This window comes from Mesoplodon bidens, assembly GCF_964165515.1.
Source record: "Mesoplodon bidens genome assembly, chromosome: 9".
NCBI classification, from domain to species: Eukaryota; Metazoa; Chordata; class Mammalia; order Artiodactyla; family Ziphiidae; genus Mesoplodon; species Mesoplodon bidens.
In genome coordinates, this window is record NC_138166.1 from 74,561,191 (window position 1) to 74,581,441 (window position 20,251).

The window sequence follows — 20,251 nt, forward strand, 5'->3', positions numbered from 1 at the left end:
CATCTATGTACATATATAAAGATGTATAAAAATGCAATCTATATGTGTATATATATGTATGTATATTCAAATGTATGTGTGTCTATACCCCAGTCACTATAATGAGTATTTTGGATAGCAGTTTTGATAACCTCTGATTAGATATACTATAGTTACCAAAGAAAGTATTTTATACACCATTAAAATATTATTGACAAAAGTATTGCTAGCGGATAAAGTCTTTTTTAAATTTTTATTATTTAATTTTTAAAAACATTTTTATTGGAGTATAATTGCTTTACAATAGTTAGTTTCTCCTTTATAACAAAGTGAATCAACTAACTACAAATACATATACATATATCCCCATATCTACTCCCTCTTGCCTCTCCCTCCCTCCCACCCTCCCTATCCAACCGTTCCAGCTGGTCACGAAGCACTGAGCTGATCTCCCTGTGCTATGTGACTGCTTCCCACTAGCTATCTATTTTACATTTGGTAGTGTATATATGTCCATACATATACTACCACGCTCTCACTTTGTCCCAGCTTACGCATCCCCCTCTCCGTGTTCTCAAGTCCATCCTCTAGTAGGTCTGAGTCTTTATTCCCGTCTTGCCCCTAGGTTCTTCATGACCTTTTTTTTTTTCCTTTTTTAGATTCCATATATATGTGTTAGCATACGGTATTTGTTTTTCCCTTTCTGACTTACTTCACTCCGTATGACAGACTCTAGGTCCATCCACCTCACTACAAATAACTCAATTGTGTTTCTTTTTATGGCTGAGTAATATTCCATTGTATATATGTGCCACAACTTCTTTATCCACTCATCTGTCGATGGACACTTAGGTTGCTTCCATGTCCTGGCTATTGTAAATAGAGCTGCAATGAACATTGTGGTACATGACACTTTTTGAATTATGGTTTTCTCAGTGTATATGCCCAGTAGTGGGATTGCTGGGTCGTATGGTAGTTCTATTTTTAGTTTTCTAAGGAACGGTACTGTTCTCCATAGTGGCTGTATCAATTTACATTCCCACCAACAGTGCAAGAGTGTTCCCTTTTCTCCACACCCTCTCCAGCATTTATTGTTTCTAGATTTTTTGAAGATGGCCATTCTGACTGGTGTGAGATGATGTGGCATTGTAGTTTTGATTTGCATTCTTCTAATGATTAATGATGTTGAGCATTCTTTCCTGTGTTTGTTGGCAATTGGTATATCTTCTTTGGAGAAATGTTGATTTAGGTCTTCTGCCCATTTTTGGATTGGGTTGTTTTTTTTTTGATATTGAGCTGCATGAGCTGCTTGTAAATTTTGGAGAATAATCCTTTGTCAGTTGCTTCCTTTGCAAAAAGTTTCTCCCATTCTGAGGATTGTCTTTTGGTCTTGTTTATGGTTTCCTTTGCTGTGCAAAAGCTTTCAAGTTTCATTAGGTCCCATGTGTTTATTTTTGTTTTTATTTCCATTTCTCTAGGAAGTGGGTCCCAAAGGATCTTGCTGTGATTTATGTCATAGAGTGTTCTGCCTGTGTTTTCCTCTAAGAGTTTGATAGTGTCTGGCCTTACATTTAGGTCTTTAATCCATTTTGAGTTTACTTTTGTGTATCGTGTTAGGGAGTGTTCTAATTTCATTCTTTTACATGTAGCTGTCTAGTTTTCCCAGCACCACTTATTGAAGAGGCTGTCTCTTCTCCATTGTGTATTCTTGCCTCCTTTATGAAAGATAAGGAGACCATATGTGCGTCCGTTTATCTCTGGGCTTTCTATCCTATTCCATTGATCTATATTTCTGTTTCTGTGCCAGTACCATACTGTCTTGATTACTGTAGCTTTGTAGTATAGTCTGAAGTCAGGGTGCCTGATTCCTCCAGCTCCATTTTTCTTTCTCAAGATTGCTTTGGCTATTCGAGGTCTTTTATGTTTGCATACAAATTATGAATTTTTTGTTCTAGTTCTGTGAAAAATGCCATTGGTAGTTTGATAGGGATTGCATTGAAATTGTAGATTGCTTTGGGTAGTATAGTCATTTTCACAATGTTGTTTCTTCCAATCTCCATCTATTTGTGTCATCTTTAATTTCTTTCATCAGTGTCTTATAATTTTCTGCATACAGGTCTTTTGTATCCTTAGGTAGGTTTATTCCTAGGTATTTTATTCTTTTTGTTGCAGTGGTAAATGGGGGTGTCTCCTTAATTTCTCTTTCAGATTTTTCATCATTAGTGTATAGGAATGCAAGAGATTTCTGTGCATTAATTTTGTATCCTGCTACTTTACCAAATTCATTGACTAGCTCTAGTAGTTTTCTGGTAGCATCTCTAGGATTCTCTATGTATAGTATCATGTCATCTGCAAACAGTGACAGCTTTACTTCTTCTTTTCTGATTTGGATTCCTTTTATTTCCTTTTCTTCTCTGATTGCTGTGGCTAAAACTTCTGAAACAATGTTGAATAATAGTGGTGAGAGTGGGCAACCTTGTCTTGTTCCTGATCTTAGTGGAAATGGTTTCAGTTTTTCACCATCGAGGATTATGTTTGCTGTGGGTTTGTCATATATGGCCTTTATTATGTTGAGGTAAATTCCCTCTAGGCCTACTTTCTGGAGGGTTTTTGTCATAAATTAGTGTTGAATTTTGTCGAAAGCTTTCTCTGCATCTATTGAGGTGATCATATGGTTTTTCTCCTTCAATTTGTTAATATGGTGTATCACATTGATTAATTTGTGTATATTGAAGAATCCTTGCATCCCTGGGATAAACCCCACTTGACCGTGGTGTATGATCCTTTTAATGTATTGTTGGATTCTGTTTGCTAGTATTTTGTTGAGGAGTTTTGCATCTATGTTCATCAGTGACATAGGCCTGTAGTCTTCTTTCTTTGTGACATCTTTGTCTGGTTTTGGTGTCAGGGTGATGGTGGCCTCATAGAATGAGTTTGGGAGTGTTCCTCCCTCTGCTATATTTTGTAACAGTTTGAGAAGGATAGGTGTTAGCTGTTCTCTAAATGTTTGATAGGATTTGCCTGTGAAGCCATCTGGTCCTGGAATTTTGTTTGTTGGAAGATTTTTAATCACAGTTTCAATTTCAGTGCTTGTGATTGGTCTGTTTATATTTTCCATTTCTTCCCTGTTCAGTCTCAGAAGTTTGTGCTTTTCTAAGAATTTGTCCATTTCTTCCAGGTTGTCCATTTTATTGGCATAGAGTTGCTTGTAGTAATCTCTCATGATCCTTTGTATTTCTGCAGTGTCAGTTGTACTTCTCCTTTTTCATTTCTAATTATATTGATTTGAGTCTTCTCCCTTTTTTTTTTTTTTTTGTTGAGTCTGGCTATTGATTTATCAGTTTTGTTTATCTTATCAAAGAACCAGCTTTTAGTTTTGTTGATCTTTGCTACTGTTTTCTTCATTTCTTTTTCATTTATTTCTGATCTGATCTTTATGAGTGGTTTCCTTCTGCTAACCTTCGGGTTTTTTTGTTCTTCTTTCTCTAATTGCTTTAGGTGTAACGTTCAGTTGTTTATTTGAGATATTTCTCATTTCTTAAGGTAGGATTGTATCACTATAAACTTCCCTCTTAGAACTGCTTTTGCTGCATCCTGTAGGTTTTGGGTTGTTGTGTTTTCAGTGTCATTTTTTTCTAGGTATTTTTTGGTTTCCTCTTTGATTTCTTCAGTGATATCTTGGTTATTAACTAGTGTATTGTTTAGCTTTCATGTGTTTGTATTTTTTTACAGATATTTTTTCCTGCAATTGATATCTAGTCTCATAGCGTTGTGGTCGGAAAAGATACTTGATACAATTTCAGTTTTCTTAAATTTACCAAGGCTTGATTTTGGACCCAAGATATGATCTGTCCTGGAGAATGTTCCATAAGCACTTGAGAAGAAAGTGTATTCTGCTGTTTTTGGATGGAATGTCCTATCATTATCCGTTAAGTCCATCTTGTTTAATGTATCATTTAAAGTTTGTGTTTCTTTATTTATTTTCATTTTGGATGATCTGTCCAATGGTGAAAGTGGGGTGTTTAAGCCCCCTACTATGATTGTGTTACTGTCGATTTCCCCTTTTATGGCTGTTAGTATTTACCTTATTTATCGAGGTGCTTCTTTGTTGGGTGCATAAATATTTAAAATTTTTATATCTTCTTCTTGGATTGATCTCTTGATCATTATGTAGTGTCCTTCTTTGTCTCTTGTAATAGTCTTTGTTTTAAAGTCTGTTTTGCCTGATATGAGAATTGCTACTCCAGCTTTCTTTTGATTTCCATTTGTATGGAATATCTTTTTCCATCCCCTCACTTTCAGTCTGTATGTGTCCCTAGGTCTGAAATGGGTCTCTTGTAGGCAGCATATTTACGGGTCTTGTTTTTGTATCCATTAAGCTAGTCTATGTCTTTTGGGTGGAGCATTTAATACACTTACATTTAAGGTAATTATTGAAATATATGATCCTATTACCATTTTCTTAATTGTTTTGGGTTTGTTATTGTAGGTCTTAATATGTGTCTTGGCATGTTTCTCCTTGGATTTATCTGTATGGGACTCTCTGTGCTTCCTGGACTTGATTAACTATTTCCTTTCCCATATTAGGGAAGTTTTCAACTATAATCTCTTCAAATATTTTCTCAGTCCCTTTCTTTTTCTCTTCTTCTTCTTCGGGGACCCCTATAATTTGAGTGTTGGTGTGTTTAATATTGTCCCAGAGGTCTCTGAGACTGTCCTCAATTCTTTTCTTTTTTTTTCTTTATTTGCTCTGAAGTACTTATTTTCACTATTTTATCTTCCAGGTCACTTATCCGTTTTTCTGCCTCAATTATTCTGCTATTGATCCCTTATAGAGAATTTTTAATTTCATTTATTGTGTTGTTCATGATTGTTTGTTTGCTCTTTAGTTCTTCTAGGTCCTTGTTAAACGTTTCTTGTATTTTCACCATTCTCCTCTTTATTTGGTAGGTCTGGTGGGGTCTTATCTTGCTCCTTCAACTACTATGTCTTCTCATTTTGCTTAACTTACTGTGTATGGGGTCTCCTTTATGCAGGCTGCAGGTTCGTAGTTCCTGTTGTTTTTGGTGTGTGCCCCCAGTGGCTAAGGTTGGTTCAGTGGGCTGTGTAGGCTTCCTGGTGGAGGGGACTAGTGCCTGTCTTCTGGTGGATGAGGCTAGATCTTGTCTTTGTGGTGGGCAGGACCATGTCCGGTGGTGTGTTTTGGGGTGTCTCTGACCTTATTATGATTTTAGGCAGCCTCTCTGTTAATGGGTGGTGTTGCATTCCTGTCTTGCTAGTTTGGAATAGGGTGTCCAGCACTGTAGCTTGCTGGTCGTTGAGTGGAGCTGGGTCTTGGCGTTGAGATGGTGATCTGTGGGAGATTTTCGCTGTTTGATATTACGTGGAGCTGGGAGGTCTCTTGTGGACCAGTGTCTTGAACTTGGCTATCCCACGTCAGAGGCACAGTCCTGACACCTGGCTGGAGAACAAAGAGCCTGTCATCCACACGGCTCAGAATAAAAGGGAGAAAAAAAGAAAGATAAAGATAAAATAAATTAAAATAAAATTTAAAAGTTATTAAAATAAAAACCAAAAAATAGTTATTAAAACTTTTAAAAAGTAATTTAAAAGAAAGAAAGAACAACCAAACCAAAAAACACATCCACCAATGATAACAAACGCTGAAAACTATACTAGAAAAAAAAAAAAAAAAGAAATGGATAGACACAACCCTAGGGCAAATGGTAAAAGCATAGCTATACAGACAGAATCACACACAGAAGCATACACATACACACTCACAAAAAGAGAAAAAGGGGGAAAAAATATATATATATATAGTGTTGCTCCCAAAGCCACCTCCTCAATTTGGGATGATTCATTGTCTATTCAGGCATTCCACAGATGCAGGGTACATCGAGTTGATTGTGGAGATTTAATCTACTGCTCCTGAGGCTGCTGGGAGAGATTTCCCTTTCTCTTCTTTGTTCGCACAGCTCCCGGGGTTCAGCTTTGGATTTGGACCCGCCTCTGCATGTAGGTCGCCTGAGGTCGTCTGTTCTTTGCTCAGACAGGATGGGGTTAAAGGAGCCGCTGATTCGGGGGCTGTGGCTCACTCAGGCGTGGGGGAGGGAGGAGTGCAGATGCGGGGCGAGCCTGCGGCGGCAGAGGCCAGCGTGAAGTTGCACTAGCCTGAGGCGCGCCGTTCGTTCTCCCGAGGAAGTTGTCCCTGGATCGCAGGACCCTGGCAGTGGCGGGCTGCACAGGCTCCCGGGAGGGGAGGTGTGGATAGTGACCTGTGCTTGCACACAGGCTCTTGGTAGCATCTCATGCCCGCTTCTGGGGTCCACGCTTTTAGCCGCGGTTCGCGCCCATCTCTGGAGCTCCTTTAAGTGGCGCCCTTAATCCCCTCTCCTCGCGCACCAGGAAACAGAGAGGCAAGAAAAAGTCTCTTGTCTCTTCGGCAGCTCCAGACTTTTCCCGGGCTCCCTCCTGGCGAGTCGTGGCGCACTAGCCCCCTTCAGGCTGTGTTCATGCAGCCAATCCCAGTCCTCTCCCTGGGATCCGACCTCCGAAGCTGGAGCCTCAGCTCCCAGACCCGCCCGCCCCAGCGGGTGAGCAGACAAGCCTCTCGGGCTGGTGAGTGCTGGTCGGCACCGATCCTCTGTGCGGAAATCTCTCCGCTTTACCCTCCACACCCCTGTGGCTGCGCTCCTCCGTGGCTCTGAAGCTTTCCCCCTCTGCCACCCGCAGTGTCCGCCCGCGAAGGGGTTTCCTAGTATGTGGAAACCTTTCTTCCTTCACAACTCCCTCCCACTGGTGCAGGTCCCGTCCCTATTCTTTTGTCTCTGTTTATTCTTTTTTCTTTTGCCCTACCCAGGTACGTGGGGGAGTTTCTTGCCTTTTGGGAGCTCTGAGGTCTTCTGCCAGCGTTCAGTAGGTGTTCTGTAGGAGTTGTGCCACATGTGGATGTATTTCTGATGTATTTGTGGGGAGCAAGGTGATCTCCATGTCTTACTCCTCCGCCATCTTGAATCTCCTCTGCTAGCGGATAAAGTCTTATCTAACACTTAAAACATCTTCAATTCCCTAAAAAAGAAACAAATGAACAAAACCCTTAAATTTCATACCAGTTTAGATCTTTTCCAAGTAATTTTGAAGATCTCTTCTCTTAAGCTAAATTTAGCCCAAACCCCAATTTTTTTAAGTTTGGCTAATGAATGTCTGTAAAAATCCATTAAAATTTTAGGAAATACGTGTAAGCCCTTCTAATAGCACTCTTCTTCCACTCAAACTTTTTCCTTTTCTTTCTTTCTTTTCTTTTCTTTTTTAAAACATAGTTTCTTAGCTTCTTCTTAAGTCATAGTTTGGAGTTTCTAATGAGAATGTCTGACTAAACATGTTACCTAGGCTTGGTAAAAGATAACATTTGTTTAGATATGATTAAACTAGTTAAGTTGAAAAACACATACTTTGAGAGGTAAAATCTCCTGACTGAGTATAAATTGTTTAAAATCTAGAATACACTGAAAGAGTGAACACTTCATATAAAAATCTACAGAACATGGCTGTACTCAGAGGGAAATTTATAGCTTTAAATGTCTTTATTGTTAAGAAGCAAGCCTAAAAATATACAAAATTCGTATTTTTCTTGAGAATTTTAAAAAAGCAACTAAATAATAAGTTAAAACAGGGAGTAAGTAAGGATAGAAATTTAATGAAGCAGGAAACAAACAGATAAATGAAAGATATAATAATTCCTCAAAGCCAGTTCTTTGAAAAGACCAGTAAACTAGTTAAATCTATCCTTATCTTTAGTAAGGAAGACTTAAAATATTAGGAATGATGAAGAAGCTTAAGCAAAAATATGGACAAGATTAAAATTATTATTAAAAATTAATGCAGGGCATCCCTGGTGGCGCAGTGGTTGAGAGTCCGCCTGCCGATGCAGGGGACACGAGTTTGTGTCCCGGTCTGGGAAGATCCCACATGCCGCGGAGTGGCTGGGCCCTTGAGCTATGGTCGCTGAGCCTGTGCATCCGGAGCCTGTGCTCCACAATGGGAGAGGCCACAACAGTGAGAGGCCCGCGTAATGCAAAAAAAAAAAAAAAAAATTAATGCAAATCTGTTGAAAAAGTTAAAAACCTAGAGGAACTGGATGACTTACTAGCAAAATACAAATGATCAAAATTGAAGAAAGAAGCATAAAAAAACGTGAATAGACAGATTATGATTGTAAAGATGGTTCAGTGTCGATTAATAAAAATTAAAAGGCACTATCACTAGATAATTTCATAGCTGGATTCTATTTTACCTTTAATAACATAACTTCCAATGTTATTTAAACTATACCAAATCATAGAAAAAAATGAAAAACTCTTCATTTTCTAAAGCCAGAATAGTCTTTGTATCAAAATATGAAAAATTATATAAAAAAGAAACTGTAATAAATCATACTTATGAATATAGATATTTAAATAAAATGCTATCAAATAAAATACTACTAAATAGAATTCAGTATGGTATAAAAACTAAAATATCAGGCAAGATTCATGAATAAGAATACAAGGGTGCTTCAATATAAACAATCTATAAATACAATATAATTTGTTACATTGAAGGAAGAAAACCATAAAATAGGGTCAGTAGATGCTTAAAAGGATCTTACATAAAATTCAGCAGTTATTTCTAATAAAACTTCAAAGTAAGAATAGTAGAAGAAAACTTCATTAAATAGCTTCGTACCTTTTTTAACCAAATAATCCAAAGTAAGCATTATTTTATTTTTATTTATTTAAAATTTATTTATTTATTTATTTATGGCTGTGTTGGATCTTCGTTGCTGCATGTGGGCTTTCTCTAGCTGTGGTGAGCGGGGGCTACTCTTCGTTGTGGTGCACGGGCTTCTCATTGCGGTGGCTTCTCTTGCTGTGGAGCACGGGCTCTAGGCACATGGGCTTCAGTAGTTGTGGCTCGCAGGCTCTAGAGCACAGGCTCAGTAGTTGTGGCGCATGGGCTTAGTTGCTCCGTGCCACGTGGGTTCTTCCCGACCAGGGCTCGAACCCGTGTCCCCTGCATTGGCAGGCGGATTCTTAACCACTGCGTCTCCAGGGAAGTCCTAGCATTATTTTAAATGGTGAAAGGTTAATGCCATTTGTCTTAAAATAAGAATAATATTACATGTTCGTGAAAAAATTGTTCGCCTGAAAAAACCCAAGTGATTCTAGCAAAAGCAAACGGAGAGCAAAACCCTGCCAGAATTAATAAGGGACTATGATAAGATGGCTGAATAGTAGATGAGCATACAAAAATAATCAGCTTTTCTTTACACTGGCAACAACAATCTAGAAGTGGAAATAAAAAGCTATTCAGGGGCTTCCCTGGTGGCGCAGTGGTTGAGAGTCCGCCTGCCGATTCAGGGGACACGGGTTCGTGCCCCGGTCCGGGAAGATCCCACGTGCCACGGAGCGGCTAGGTCCGTGAGCCATGGCTGCTGAGCCTGCGCGTCCGGAGCCTGTGCTCCGCAACGGGAGAGGCCACAACAGTGAGAGGCCCGCATACTGAAAAAAAAAAAAAAAAAAAGCTATTCAATTCACAATAGTAGAAAACCATAAAATACTTAAGGGTAAATCTAACAGGAAATTTACAGGACATATATGAAGAAGATTGCAGTCTTATCGAAAGATCTAAAACAACTGAATTAATGGAAAGATATGATTTAGCATCCTAAGATGCGAATCACATCCAAACTTATGTATACATTTAATAAAATCACAATACTTCTGAATGAGATGGTTTTTGGAATTTTATTAAACTGAACTTAAATTTCATGTGGGAGGAAATATAAAAAGTAATTAAGAGTACACACTTTGTAGACAAACTGCCTTGGTTTTAATTCTGGCTCTATTGTTTATTGGCTGTGTTATCTTTGGAATGATACTAAACTTTTCTAACTTTCAATTTTCTCATATTTATAATGGGGAAAGTGTTGTGATGAGTATTAAAGAAGTTAATAGTTGTAAAATGCTTAAAATAGTACCTGGTGCATAGTAAGCACTCAATATCCATTAGCTATTGTTTGTATTATTATTTATATTATTGTTGTTAATATTGTTATTATATAGAAGACTAAGTGAGCAAAAAGAGACAAAAATTTATGAAGAAGAATTGTGCTTTGTCAGATATTAAATCATACTTAAAGCCATTAAAAAACCTAAACACCAAAAACTCAGCAGAATATTAGTGTAGGAATAGAGAATGGATCAGAGGACCCAAACAGAGAGCCCAGAAATAGATCTTTGGAAATATGAGACTCTGATAGATGATATATAAATTGAGTGGAAACATCATTTAATAAATTATGTCTACTATCCAACTAAAAGAAAATAAGACTACATTCTTATCTCACACCATGTGTAAACATAAATCATACCTTGAATAAATTCTTTAATTTAAAAAGAGTAATAAACATTTCACAAGAAAATTTAGTATACTATCTGTATAACCTGAAAGTACAGTAGTATTTTTTAACCAATATACTAATTGCAGGTAGATATATTGACTTCATGAAAAATTTAAATTTTGCATATGACAGATGGTACATACATAGTGAAAATAGAAACAGGGAAAATGTTTTAAAAATATTAAAGAAAAAGTTGTTAATATCTATACCTTATAATGAAAAATGAATTGATAAGAAAAGGACAAAAATCTGGTAAAAACAGGCATTTCATAGAAGACAAAACCCACGTTACCAATAAATATTTAAAATTTCACCATTATTAAGGAAAATGCAAATTAAAATGACAAGTTAGGAAAAATTAAAATGTGATGGTACCTATTGTTGGTGATGATGTGAAGAAAAGTAACAGTTCCATCAAATCTTGCTGATGGAACTGTTACTTTTTTTTTTTTTTTTCCGTACGCGGGCCTCTCACTGCTGTGGCCTCTCCCGTTGCGGAGCACAGGCTCCGGACGCGCAGGCTCAGCGGCCATGGCCCACGGGCCCAGTCGTTCCGCGGCATGTGGGATCTTCCCGGACCGGGGCATGAACCCGTGTCCCCTGCATTGGCAGGCGGACTCTCAACCACTGCGCCACCAGGGAAGCCCCCCACTTAAAAAACATAATAAATTTATTTATTTTTGGCTGCGTTGGGTTTTCATTGCTGCGTGTGGGCTTTCTCCAGTTGTGGTGAGCGGAGGCTACTCTTTGTTGCGGTGCGCGGGTTTCTCACTGCTGTGACTTCTCGTTGCGGAGCACGAGCTCTAGGTTCATGGGCTTTAATAGTTGTGGCTCGCGGTCTATAGAGCGCAGGCTCAGTAGTTGTGGCAGACAGGCTTAGTTGCTCCGTGGCATGTGGGATTTTCCTGGACCAGTGCCTGAACCTGTGTCCCCTGCATTGGCAGATGGATTCTCAACCACTGCGCCATCAGGGAAGCCCTGGAACGGTTACTTTTAAAAGTTGTTTTGTAAAGGATTCTGGCAGCAGTAACTTTTAAAAAGAAAGAAGACACATACCTGTGACCATGCTGTCTCATTCATGAGAATATATCTTATAGAAATAAAATCACAAAAGCTCAATGATTTATGTACAGTGGTGTTATCAGTAGACTGTTTTTTTTTTTTTTTTGGTAGCAAATGCCAGGGAAGATCACAGAGCATCTGACAGAGCTATGTTTTGCGTTTTTTTTTAAATTTATTTATTTTCTATTTTTGGCTGCACTGGGTCTCTGTTGCTGCACCCGAGCTTTTCTCTAGTTGAGGCGAGCAGGGGCTACTCTTTGCTGCAGTGCACTGGCTTCTCATTGCGGTGGCCTCCCTTGTTGCCACCAGTTCAGTAGCTCCACCAGTTTCAGTAGTTGTGGCACACGGACTTAGTTGTTCCATGGCATGTGCGATCTTCCTGGACAAGGGCTCGAACCCGTGTCCCCTGCATTGGCAGGCAGATTCTTAACCACTGCACCCCCAGGGAAGCCCGGAGCTATGTATTTTGAAATACAAAATCTTACACTTCCAGTCCAGTCTAGTCCAGACTGCAAATAAATGTGGACTAGTGAATTCAAGCACAGAGCTTCCTGAAAGGAGCTTGCATCAAGCTGCTTTCTTATTATAGAATTCTGATGTTGACTCATCAAGAAGGTTACTGTGGTGTTGATTGCTGAAATATTTATTTGTCTAACTAGGTGTTCTTCATGCAGTAGTACCTCAGTCAATTAGCAGAAAGTGTGGGGATTTAAAAATAGTCTTCTTATTTGTTTGTACTGCTGAAACATATTCTAGTGGAAATTTCAAATCAAATACTACAGAATCATCCCCAAAACATGAAAAAGTTTCTCAGAAAAACGAAGGAAGGTGTTCCCTACCCTCCTTGATTCTTTTATAATGAGAAGATAATAAGATGAATAAAAATATCATAGCACAATTTACCATGGCTAAAATGTTAAATAAAATTAACTAACCATCTCTAGAGAGGTAGCATTTGGAAGCTATCTAGATCTTGTCTGGGAATATGGTGTCACCCTTAAGAACCTTGACTTTTAGTTTCAAAACATGTGACTACATACATAGCAACTTCAACAAAAGTACATCTGGTAAAGGCACGCAAACTTGGGACTTGAATGCACGGCTTCCAATTCTAAGTCTGATTCTTTTCCGATACATTATCCCTTGTACGTTTCTTACAGTCATATGCTAATAATGGCTATATTTTCAGGCCTGAATAAGAATCTGCTTTTCCTTTAATAGGAGAATGGGGCAGAGTATTACATCAGGTAAGCATTCTACTCAAGGCCATATGGAAATGAATGATGTACACAGATTTTTGGTAAATATATCATTCTAAAATTGCAAATCACCAAAGTTTGAGTGTGCATTATGGACCAAGCTCTTTATATGAAGTTAATTCAAATTTTTGCAACTGTTAAAGGAAGGTACTATTACCCCCATTTACAGAGGGAGAACTGAAGGCCAGAATAGACTTGGCCAAAGCTACTTATCCAGCTATTAGCGGAAACAGAGCTAGAAAATAAGTCATTGTGCTCTCTGGTCAATGTTGATATTTTGTTTCTCTATTTGTTTCTCAATTTCTCTATTTTGTTTTAAACTTTATCTTAGAATTAAAAATATTCCACTTGGATTGACACATTTCATTTCATTGATTTATATTTATTGAATTGCTTTGTATATGACATATTCTTAATTCTTATATTGAGCACCCTTTATAAAAGACGGACTATAATTGCACCTAACTTATGGTTAGAATTAAGTTACAAAGCTGTTAAGTAACTGAGATTTCACAATAAGCCTGCAGAGCAGGGTTCAAATCCTGGGCCCCATGCCATGCAGTTCAGTATTCCAGCTTTGTTACTTATTGAACAATCACCATTAACATAGTTTACATGACATCTCAACAGCTCTCTAAATGGGCACCGCAAACATAATTCAGATTTCAGCTCACCAGTGACTTGGGAGCAGAGACGCTTAGATTCAGTTCGTCATGGTATTTTCCCAGGGTGCACCCAACCTGGAAATTCTCCCAAGTATGAGGGGAAATTTCACACTGAGAAATCCCATTCCATCTAAGGCAGGCCAAAGAAGGTGACCAGTCACTTACCAGGCATCATGCCAGGCAGGCCTGGGGCACCCCAGGGATGCAGGCGTGGCTTACTGACTGAATGTGCTGAACAGACCAGGCACGGGGCAGAGTACATTATCATAGGAGCTCAAAATTTATAGCGTTCTGAAAATAAAAATGAAACAGAGTAGCTTGTGGTTATAATTGAAATAGATTAACTTGGTACCAAGAAACCATCTAAGCAATTCCTTCCTTGAATCCCTCATTTCCTTAATGTATTTTCTCCTTTCCCCGGACCAGTTCCAGGTCAGGATTTGAGGAGTGATACTCAAAGGAATGGCTATTTCTGGTCTTTTTTGGAGGAAATTGATGGTTTTCCATTCAATCTGGACATGTAAAGCCTAAGCTCACTTGAGGATCTTCCAATTTCTTTCTCTAATATTACATTTCAGCCTACTCATATGGGAAAGAAGGAAGAGAATTTTTTTTTCCTTCTCCCTCCTATTTCCTTGGCTTGTTTAAAGGATGAATATTACAGGCTCCTGTGAGAGAAATTTGGCTAAAACAGCCTCTTATTTATTCTGTCGTAAGAAAAGAAAATTATTGAAATAAATTGCATTTGTATTCTTTGGACATTTACATTCACTAGGGATATTTGCTAAAGTGTCAATTATAGTTCCTTGTCTTCTATCATTTCCTATCTTTCCCTTCACTTTTCTTGTCTCTTTATGCTGCCAGTATCTTCCTGCTTTTTTCTACAGATGTCTACTTCTTCTGACAATTATTCCTTTTCCCATTTTCTTTCTTTTTCTATGCTGTACACCTTTCTTATTTTCTTATATGCACCTGTTTCTTTGTCACTTAATGTTTGTTTACCTTTCCCTCATCCATTCTCTCCTTCTTTCTTCCTTCATTCCACAAATCTTTGTTAAACTCTTGCACTGGGCTAGGATTCTACACCCTCCAAATCTATAATCCCCTAAATGTAACAGTGTTATAAGCGTACCATCAAAATAACTACTGATATTTCTAAATTAAAAAAAATAGAAATTTTAACTGATTTAACTGATACTGTATTGAATTCAAATTTGAAAAAAAAACTCCAATAATTCCAGCAACCTCTGGTTTTTTAAGATTGTGCCAGAGGGCTTCCCTGGTGGCACAGTGGTTGAGAATCCACCTGCAGTGCTGGGGACACGGGTTCAAGCCCTGGTCCGGGAAGATCCCACATGCCGAGGAGCAATTAAGCCTGTGTACCACAACTACTGAGCCTATGCTCTAGATCCCGTGAGCCACTACTACTGAGCCCATGAGCCACAACTACTGAAGCCCGCACACCTAGAGCCCATGCTCCACAACAAGAGAAGCCACCGCAATGAGAAGCCCGTGCACCCCAACAAGCAGTATCCCCCGCTCGCTGCAACTAGAGAGAGCCCGCACACAGCAACGAAGACCAAACGCAGCCAAAAAAAAAAAAAAAAAAGATTGTGTTAGAAAATGTGCCCCCTTTACAAAAGCCTGCACTCAATCTATTTATATAAGATAAATTATTCTTTCTTTTCCTCTAAAAGATTTAATTTTTTTAAAAGGGAATGGGATATGAGGAAGGAAAGTATGGTGCAGCAGAGAAGAAATACACATGTGAGCCATTTTACTAATGGCTCTAAATTGAGTACAGAGGTTGTGCTGCATAGAACTGCTCACTAAAGGCTTAAAGGCTGAGGTGCTCCTGGACATGCTCCCTTAGCGAGACTGAGATTTAAGACCTCGGGTGTGGAATTTATCTGTAGTCCTTGTTATTTGGATGGAATCCTGGTTATATGACCTGGTCCATGAGTTGAACAAAAAAATTCAGTCCAGTGGAAAGAGATGAAGCACTTCGTTTCACATGTCTCATAACTCCAGAAGGTCCTCCTCATCACAGTGCTATATGGGTCTCAATGACCTCTCTGTGTTGTATTTCTCCAGTGCCTGAGTAGCTAGCTCCACTGAGTCCTACTGTATCTCCTCCAACATGTCAGCATTTTTTGAGTCACATTTTTGATCCTTTTTGGTCCCCTTAGCTCAGGAGTATTGACAGCAACCATTCCTTGGGGGCAGTGGCTGGCATGGTTCTAAGCCTACAGGAGCTGCCAACTAGCTCTTAATACGAATGATCATGTACTAATTTACCAGCTTTGTGAATTTACAGTTTTGTGTATGAAGTTCTATTTGACTTTCATATGGTGGGTAACAGAAACAAGTGGACAATATAAGTAACCATTTTGACAGTTTAAATACAGGTAATGTTCATGTCAGTTCAAGGAGAGTGGATGTACTGCTTCTAGATTGTGAAAGAAAAAGGAGGAATAGAGTGGAAGAGTATTTTTAATAGAGGGAGAGAGAAGAAGGTGGTAACAAAAGAAAAGAGAAGATGTATGGGGATGAGAAAAGAAAAGGCAAAGAACTTGTTTTGAATTAAAGAGAGAATCCTATCCATCTAACTCGTCACATTCTCAAGTCTCAGGGCAAACCTCACCTACTCCAGAAAGCCTTATAGCATTTTCTATCTACTTTACAATACTTCTATATTCTGAACAATTAATTTGCCAATTAATTGCATATTTTATTATCTTAAAATGGTTAATTGATTCTTGGGATGTTTTTTAGCTTTCTCCAGGATTATGGCTTATTTTCCAAGTTAGACTTACAATGACTGCAATTTGAGGACTATTTCTTATAAATTCTAATCTTTCACAATGTCTAGCATGGTTGTTGCCACAGAGTTCATTAACTGGAGAAGGGATGACAGGACACGTGTGGCAGGGAGATGACAGGAGAGACAGAGCGGATGGGGAGAGGACATAAGAATGAGGTGGGAGGATGGATGAGGGAGAAGGCTGTGTTGTTTGGGTGGGTAGGTGAGAGAAGTGTGGAAAAGAGATGCCTTGTACCCCTGGTCACTGAATATGCTTAGATACTGCAGGGAGCTGTAAATGGTATTCTTTTAGTTTCTCTTATTAGGAGGTTTATTCATCTTTTGGGATTTCCTTTTAAAGGAGTGAATTTAAATTGAAAGGAAGTGCACTTTAGCACATTAATAGCGCTTGGGTTTGTAAAATGGTCAATGGATGATATACACACATCTTTACATATCATAACTATGCATATGCATTTGCTTTACTTTCTGATATTTTCCAATTCTTATTTAATTATCATAAATAACATTTGAAAAATTAAGGAAAGTTTTCTTTATAAAATTTCAACAACGTTTTGAGCAATTGAAATGCATTTAAAGTAACTGAGATGCGGTGTTCACAATTTCTGCTGTGGTTAAAGCAGAAGTCTGATATACGATTGCATTTGAAGGAAAATGTACCTTTCAAATTCAGATCCAACATACTGACAATTCCTCTCTATTTTTGATAATAGGACATCTCCAAATTTGCAGAGAAAGACAACATAGTTCTTGGAGATGGTGGAATCACATTGAGTGGAGGTCAGCAAGCAAGAATTTCTTTAGCAAGGTGAATATCTGATTATTGGTCCAGTGAGCATTTTTTGTAAATATCATGCATGTAAAAAATTATAGATGATTCTCTATTTCTTTATATTCTGTTTCTGGAATTGAAAAATGCCCAGGATCTTATAGGTAGCAGGTTAAGAATAGCCTTTAAGAACTATAGTTAATGATATAGTATTCATGTCTGATAAAGCTGATGGCTTTTTAAAAATGCATACCCTTATGTTGGTGTGTGTGTTTGTTTGCCTCATGATATGATTTACTACAAATGGAAAACCCTGACACTCTGCCTAGCACAGGAAAGAGAAGATGTAAATTTTTATTTAGTCCTTCATACAGTTCCTTGCTCGCCCCATCCCAAAATGTGCACACCTGCTCTAGGCTTCTGTTTATGCTTCTTGGTTTAGATAAACATAAATTTTCAAAATTTTCAACATAACTAATTAATCTCATGACAGAAATAGGGCAAATGATGTCACTTAGCTTAAAGTCTGTAATCTTTAAAGAAAAATACTTAGGACAAGCACATCTAACATAGTGGGGGCTATGGTGGTCTCTTGGTGGAGACATTCTTGGCCTAAGCATTTTGAAGTGTCAAAGGGAAGTGTATGTATATGTATAGTTAACTTGTGTCAAGAAGAAACCTTTGAGGTTAAATTGTAACTGTCAGTTTAAAAAATTATTGGTGATATGGTATGGCAAATGTTACTCCAGTTTTATTTGAACAAAATTCTTCTTACTGTGTTGCTGAAGTTGTTAGCAAGAAATCACCTTGACTTATTGATATTTTGGCTTCTTTCCCTTACTTTCTTGTGCTTTCAAAAGCTGGGACAGGAAACTAACTCACTGAGCACCTACAATTGCCTAGTACTATTCTGGGTTGGGTGTGCATGAGTACATGTGTAATTTTACTTAATCCCCATATCACTCTGCCAAAAAAGGATTGTTCTCCCCAACTTATAGAAGAGATAATGAGATAAATGAGGAGATTAGATCTTAACTTGCCAAAATCCACACTGGGAAATTCTAGGGTTATAATTTTAACCAGGTCGTCTTGACTCTACATTAAACCACACCTTGATCTTGGGATTACAATGTCAAGTAATAAATCAATAGTTATGGATAACTCACAGACAAAATAATAGTTTCTAAATAACTGAAAGTTGATTAATCTGTGAGCCAAAGTAAGACTTGTCGTAAACATTTCATTTCAAATTTAGGTAGGATATGCTCTATGGCTTCAGGAATTCAGTATAGAATTGAGTTTGTATTTACCAGTTGAAGATTCAGTTTTATTATAAAATGCACACAGTTTGAGGCATTAAAGAAAATAATTGTTTATTGCTATTCTGATCTGAATGTGTCATGTGTTGTCCATTTGAGGATGATAAATATGTTATTTCTGATCTCTTGAGAAACTGTGGTCATAGATGTGTAGGAGAGAGAGAGGAGCTGAGTAAGGGAAGAAAGCCCTCGAGGGTACATTTAGATGGGGGACTTTTATCTAGTTCTTACGTGTTATCTTCAAAAATAATTTACACTGCAAAGGTTCTTCTAGATTTTACTTTGACTTTTTGTCATTTCTGTTTTTTAATTATTATTATTATTATTACTTCTCTTAGTTACCTGCTGACTAAACACAGTTTCCTTTTTTACAGAATTATACATAAACACTGAATGCTATGTGACTGGCACAGGTATAGGGTACTAACAACCACAGCTGAAAGGATTTAAATGTTATGAAGAAATTGCCTCACTTCCGTTCATATGGGACCATATCTTCATCTTATTACTGTCCTAAGATCAACTTAATGAAGATTTTACTTGCTCATAAAATTTTATTTTTTAACTTAGAAAATAGTAAAATTTTCTAAAATTTTATAATATAAAATAATATGGGTATACATTTTCATTGCAAATTTTTCATCCTTCACTTGTGTGGCATTTTTATGAGTATGGTCCAGAAACTAAGACTATAAGGAGCAAGGAGCAATGTCAATCATACAGCCGTAACAACACTGCTATCAATTTGTTGGTAACAGTCAACACTGAAAAAACATTAAAAAAATAATTTCACATAAGTGCTGCAATTTAGTTGCTGTCTCTGACATTTTACAGGTTTGAAACAGTCTATTCTTCTTTGTTTCCCACCAAAATGCAAGACCTTTGAGGGCAGAGCTTGTGTAATTTTTACCATTGTATTCCCAGCGTGTGGCGTAGTGCTTGGCTGTAAATAGATACTACTGTTAAAGGGTTTTCTTTTTCTTTTTTAAGGTAATATTTAAAATTGTATGTATGGTGTGATTCAGTTTGTAACTTTTGTAACTTCAAGTGTATGTCACTTATATTTAGCAAAACCACTTCAGCAGTTTTTGGAGTATTGTGAAAAGCCATAAAAATCACAGATGACTTATCTTTTTGTTCTTCACTTAAAATAATCTATACCAAAAGACATGGAAATATTGAAGGAATCTAATTTCATTTCCATTTTCTTTTTAGAGCAGTATACAGAGATGCTGATTTGTACCTATTAGACTCTCCTTTTGGGTACCTAGATGTGTTAACAGAGAAAGAAATATTTGAAAGGTATGTTCTTTGAATAACTTATTCGTGCTAAAAGACAAGAAGGAACAACTATACCACCATAGGCTGCATATTACTCCTTGAGAAATACGTCTACCATTGTGACTCAGAATGGCAGAATGTAATGTAGCCACTTATTCAAATCTGATCTTCCCTCTACGGTCAAGATTAAAGATCACATCCACTTTTCTGTGCACCTTATGCTGAACCAATTTTTTCCATTATTACTTTAACAATCACTATTTATGTAGGTTTTTATAGTACTATTGTCTTGTGACATAGCTTATATTATTTTAATTGATTATTATACTTAAACTTTTTATTCACTTTTTTCGTGTTAGTATTTTATTTTGTCTCCTCCTTAGGTAGTAAACTTCTTAAGGAACCAAAGAAACTGAATGTTTTAATGCTTTAATATAGGTGAATGCTCAGACTATTCATCTACCTCAATACCCCCTTCAGAACCTTCTCCTCGGTCACACAAAGCTCAGGGTATACATTTCACTGGAGCTCCCATTGGGGCTCAACGTATGTGAAGTTCCTAACAGGAACAGTTAGTTATATAACTTGATTTTAAGGTTTCAAAATGATTTCATAGACTATAAAGTAGTTTATTAAGAGAATTATCATG

The 20,251-nt window shown here is 37.6% G+C and overlaps 1 protein-coding gene across 1 annotated transcript in view; it reads left to right on the top strand.

Moving 5' to 3' along the window:
• The window catches only part of CFTR (CF transmembrane conductance regulator), a 188,343-nt gene that overhangs the window by 89,182 nt on the left and 78,910 nt on the right, over positions 1–20,251 (top strand). Inside the window, exons 12-13 of the mRNA XM_081244584.1 lie at positions 16,947–17,041; positions 19,537–19,623. Of these exons, the coding sequence (XP_081100710.1) occupies positions 16,947–17,041; positions 19,537–19,623 (182 nt within the window). The remainder of the gene's footprint in view (positions 1–16,946; positions 17,042–19,536; positions 19,624–20,251) is intronic.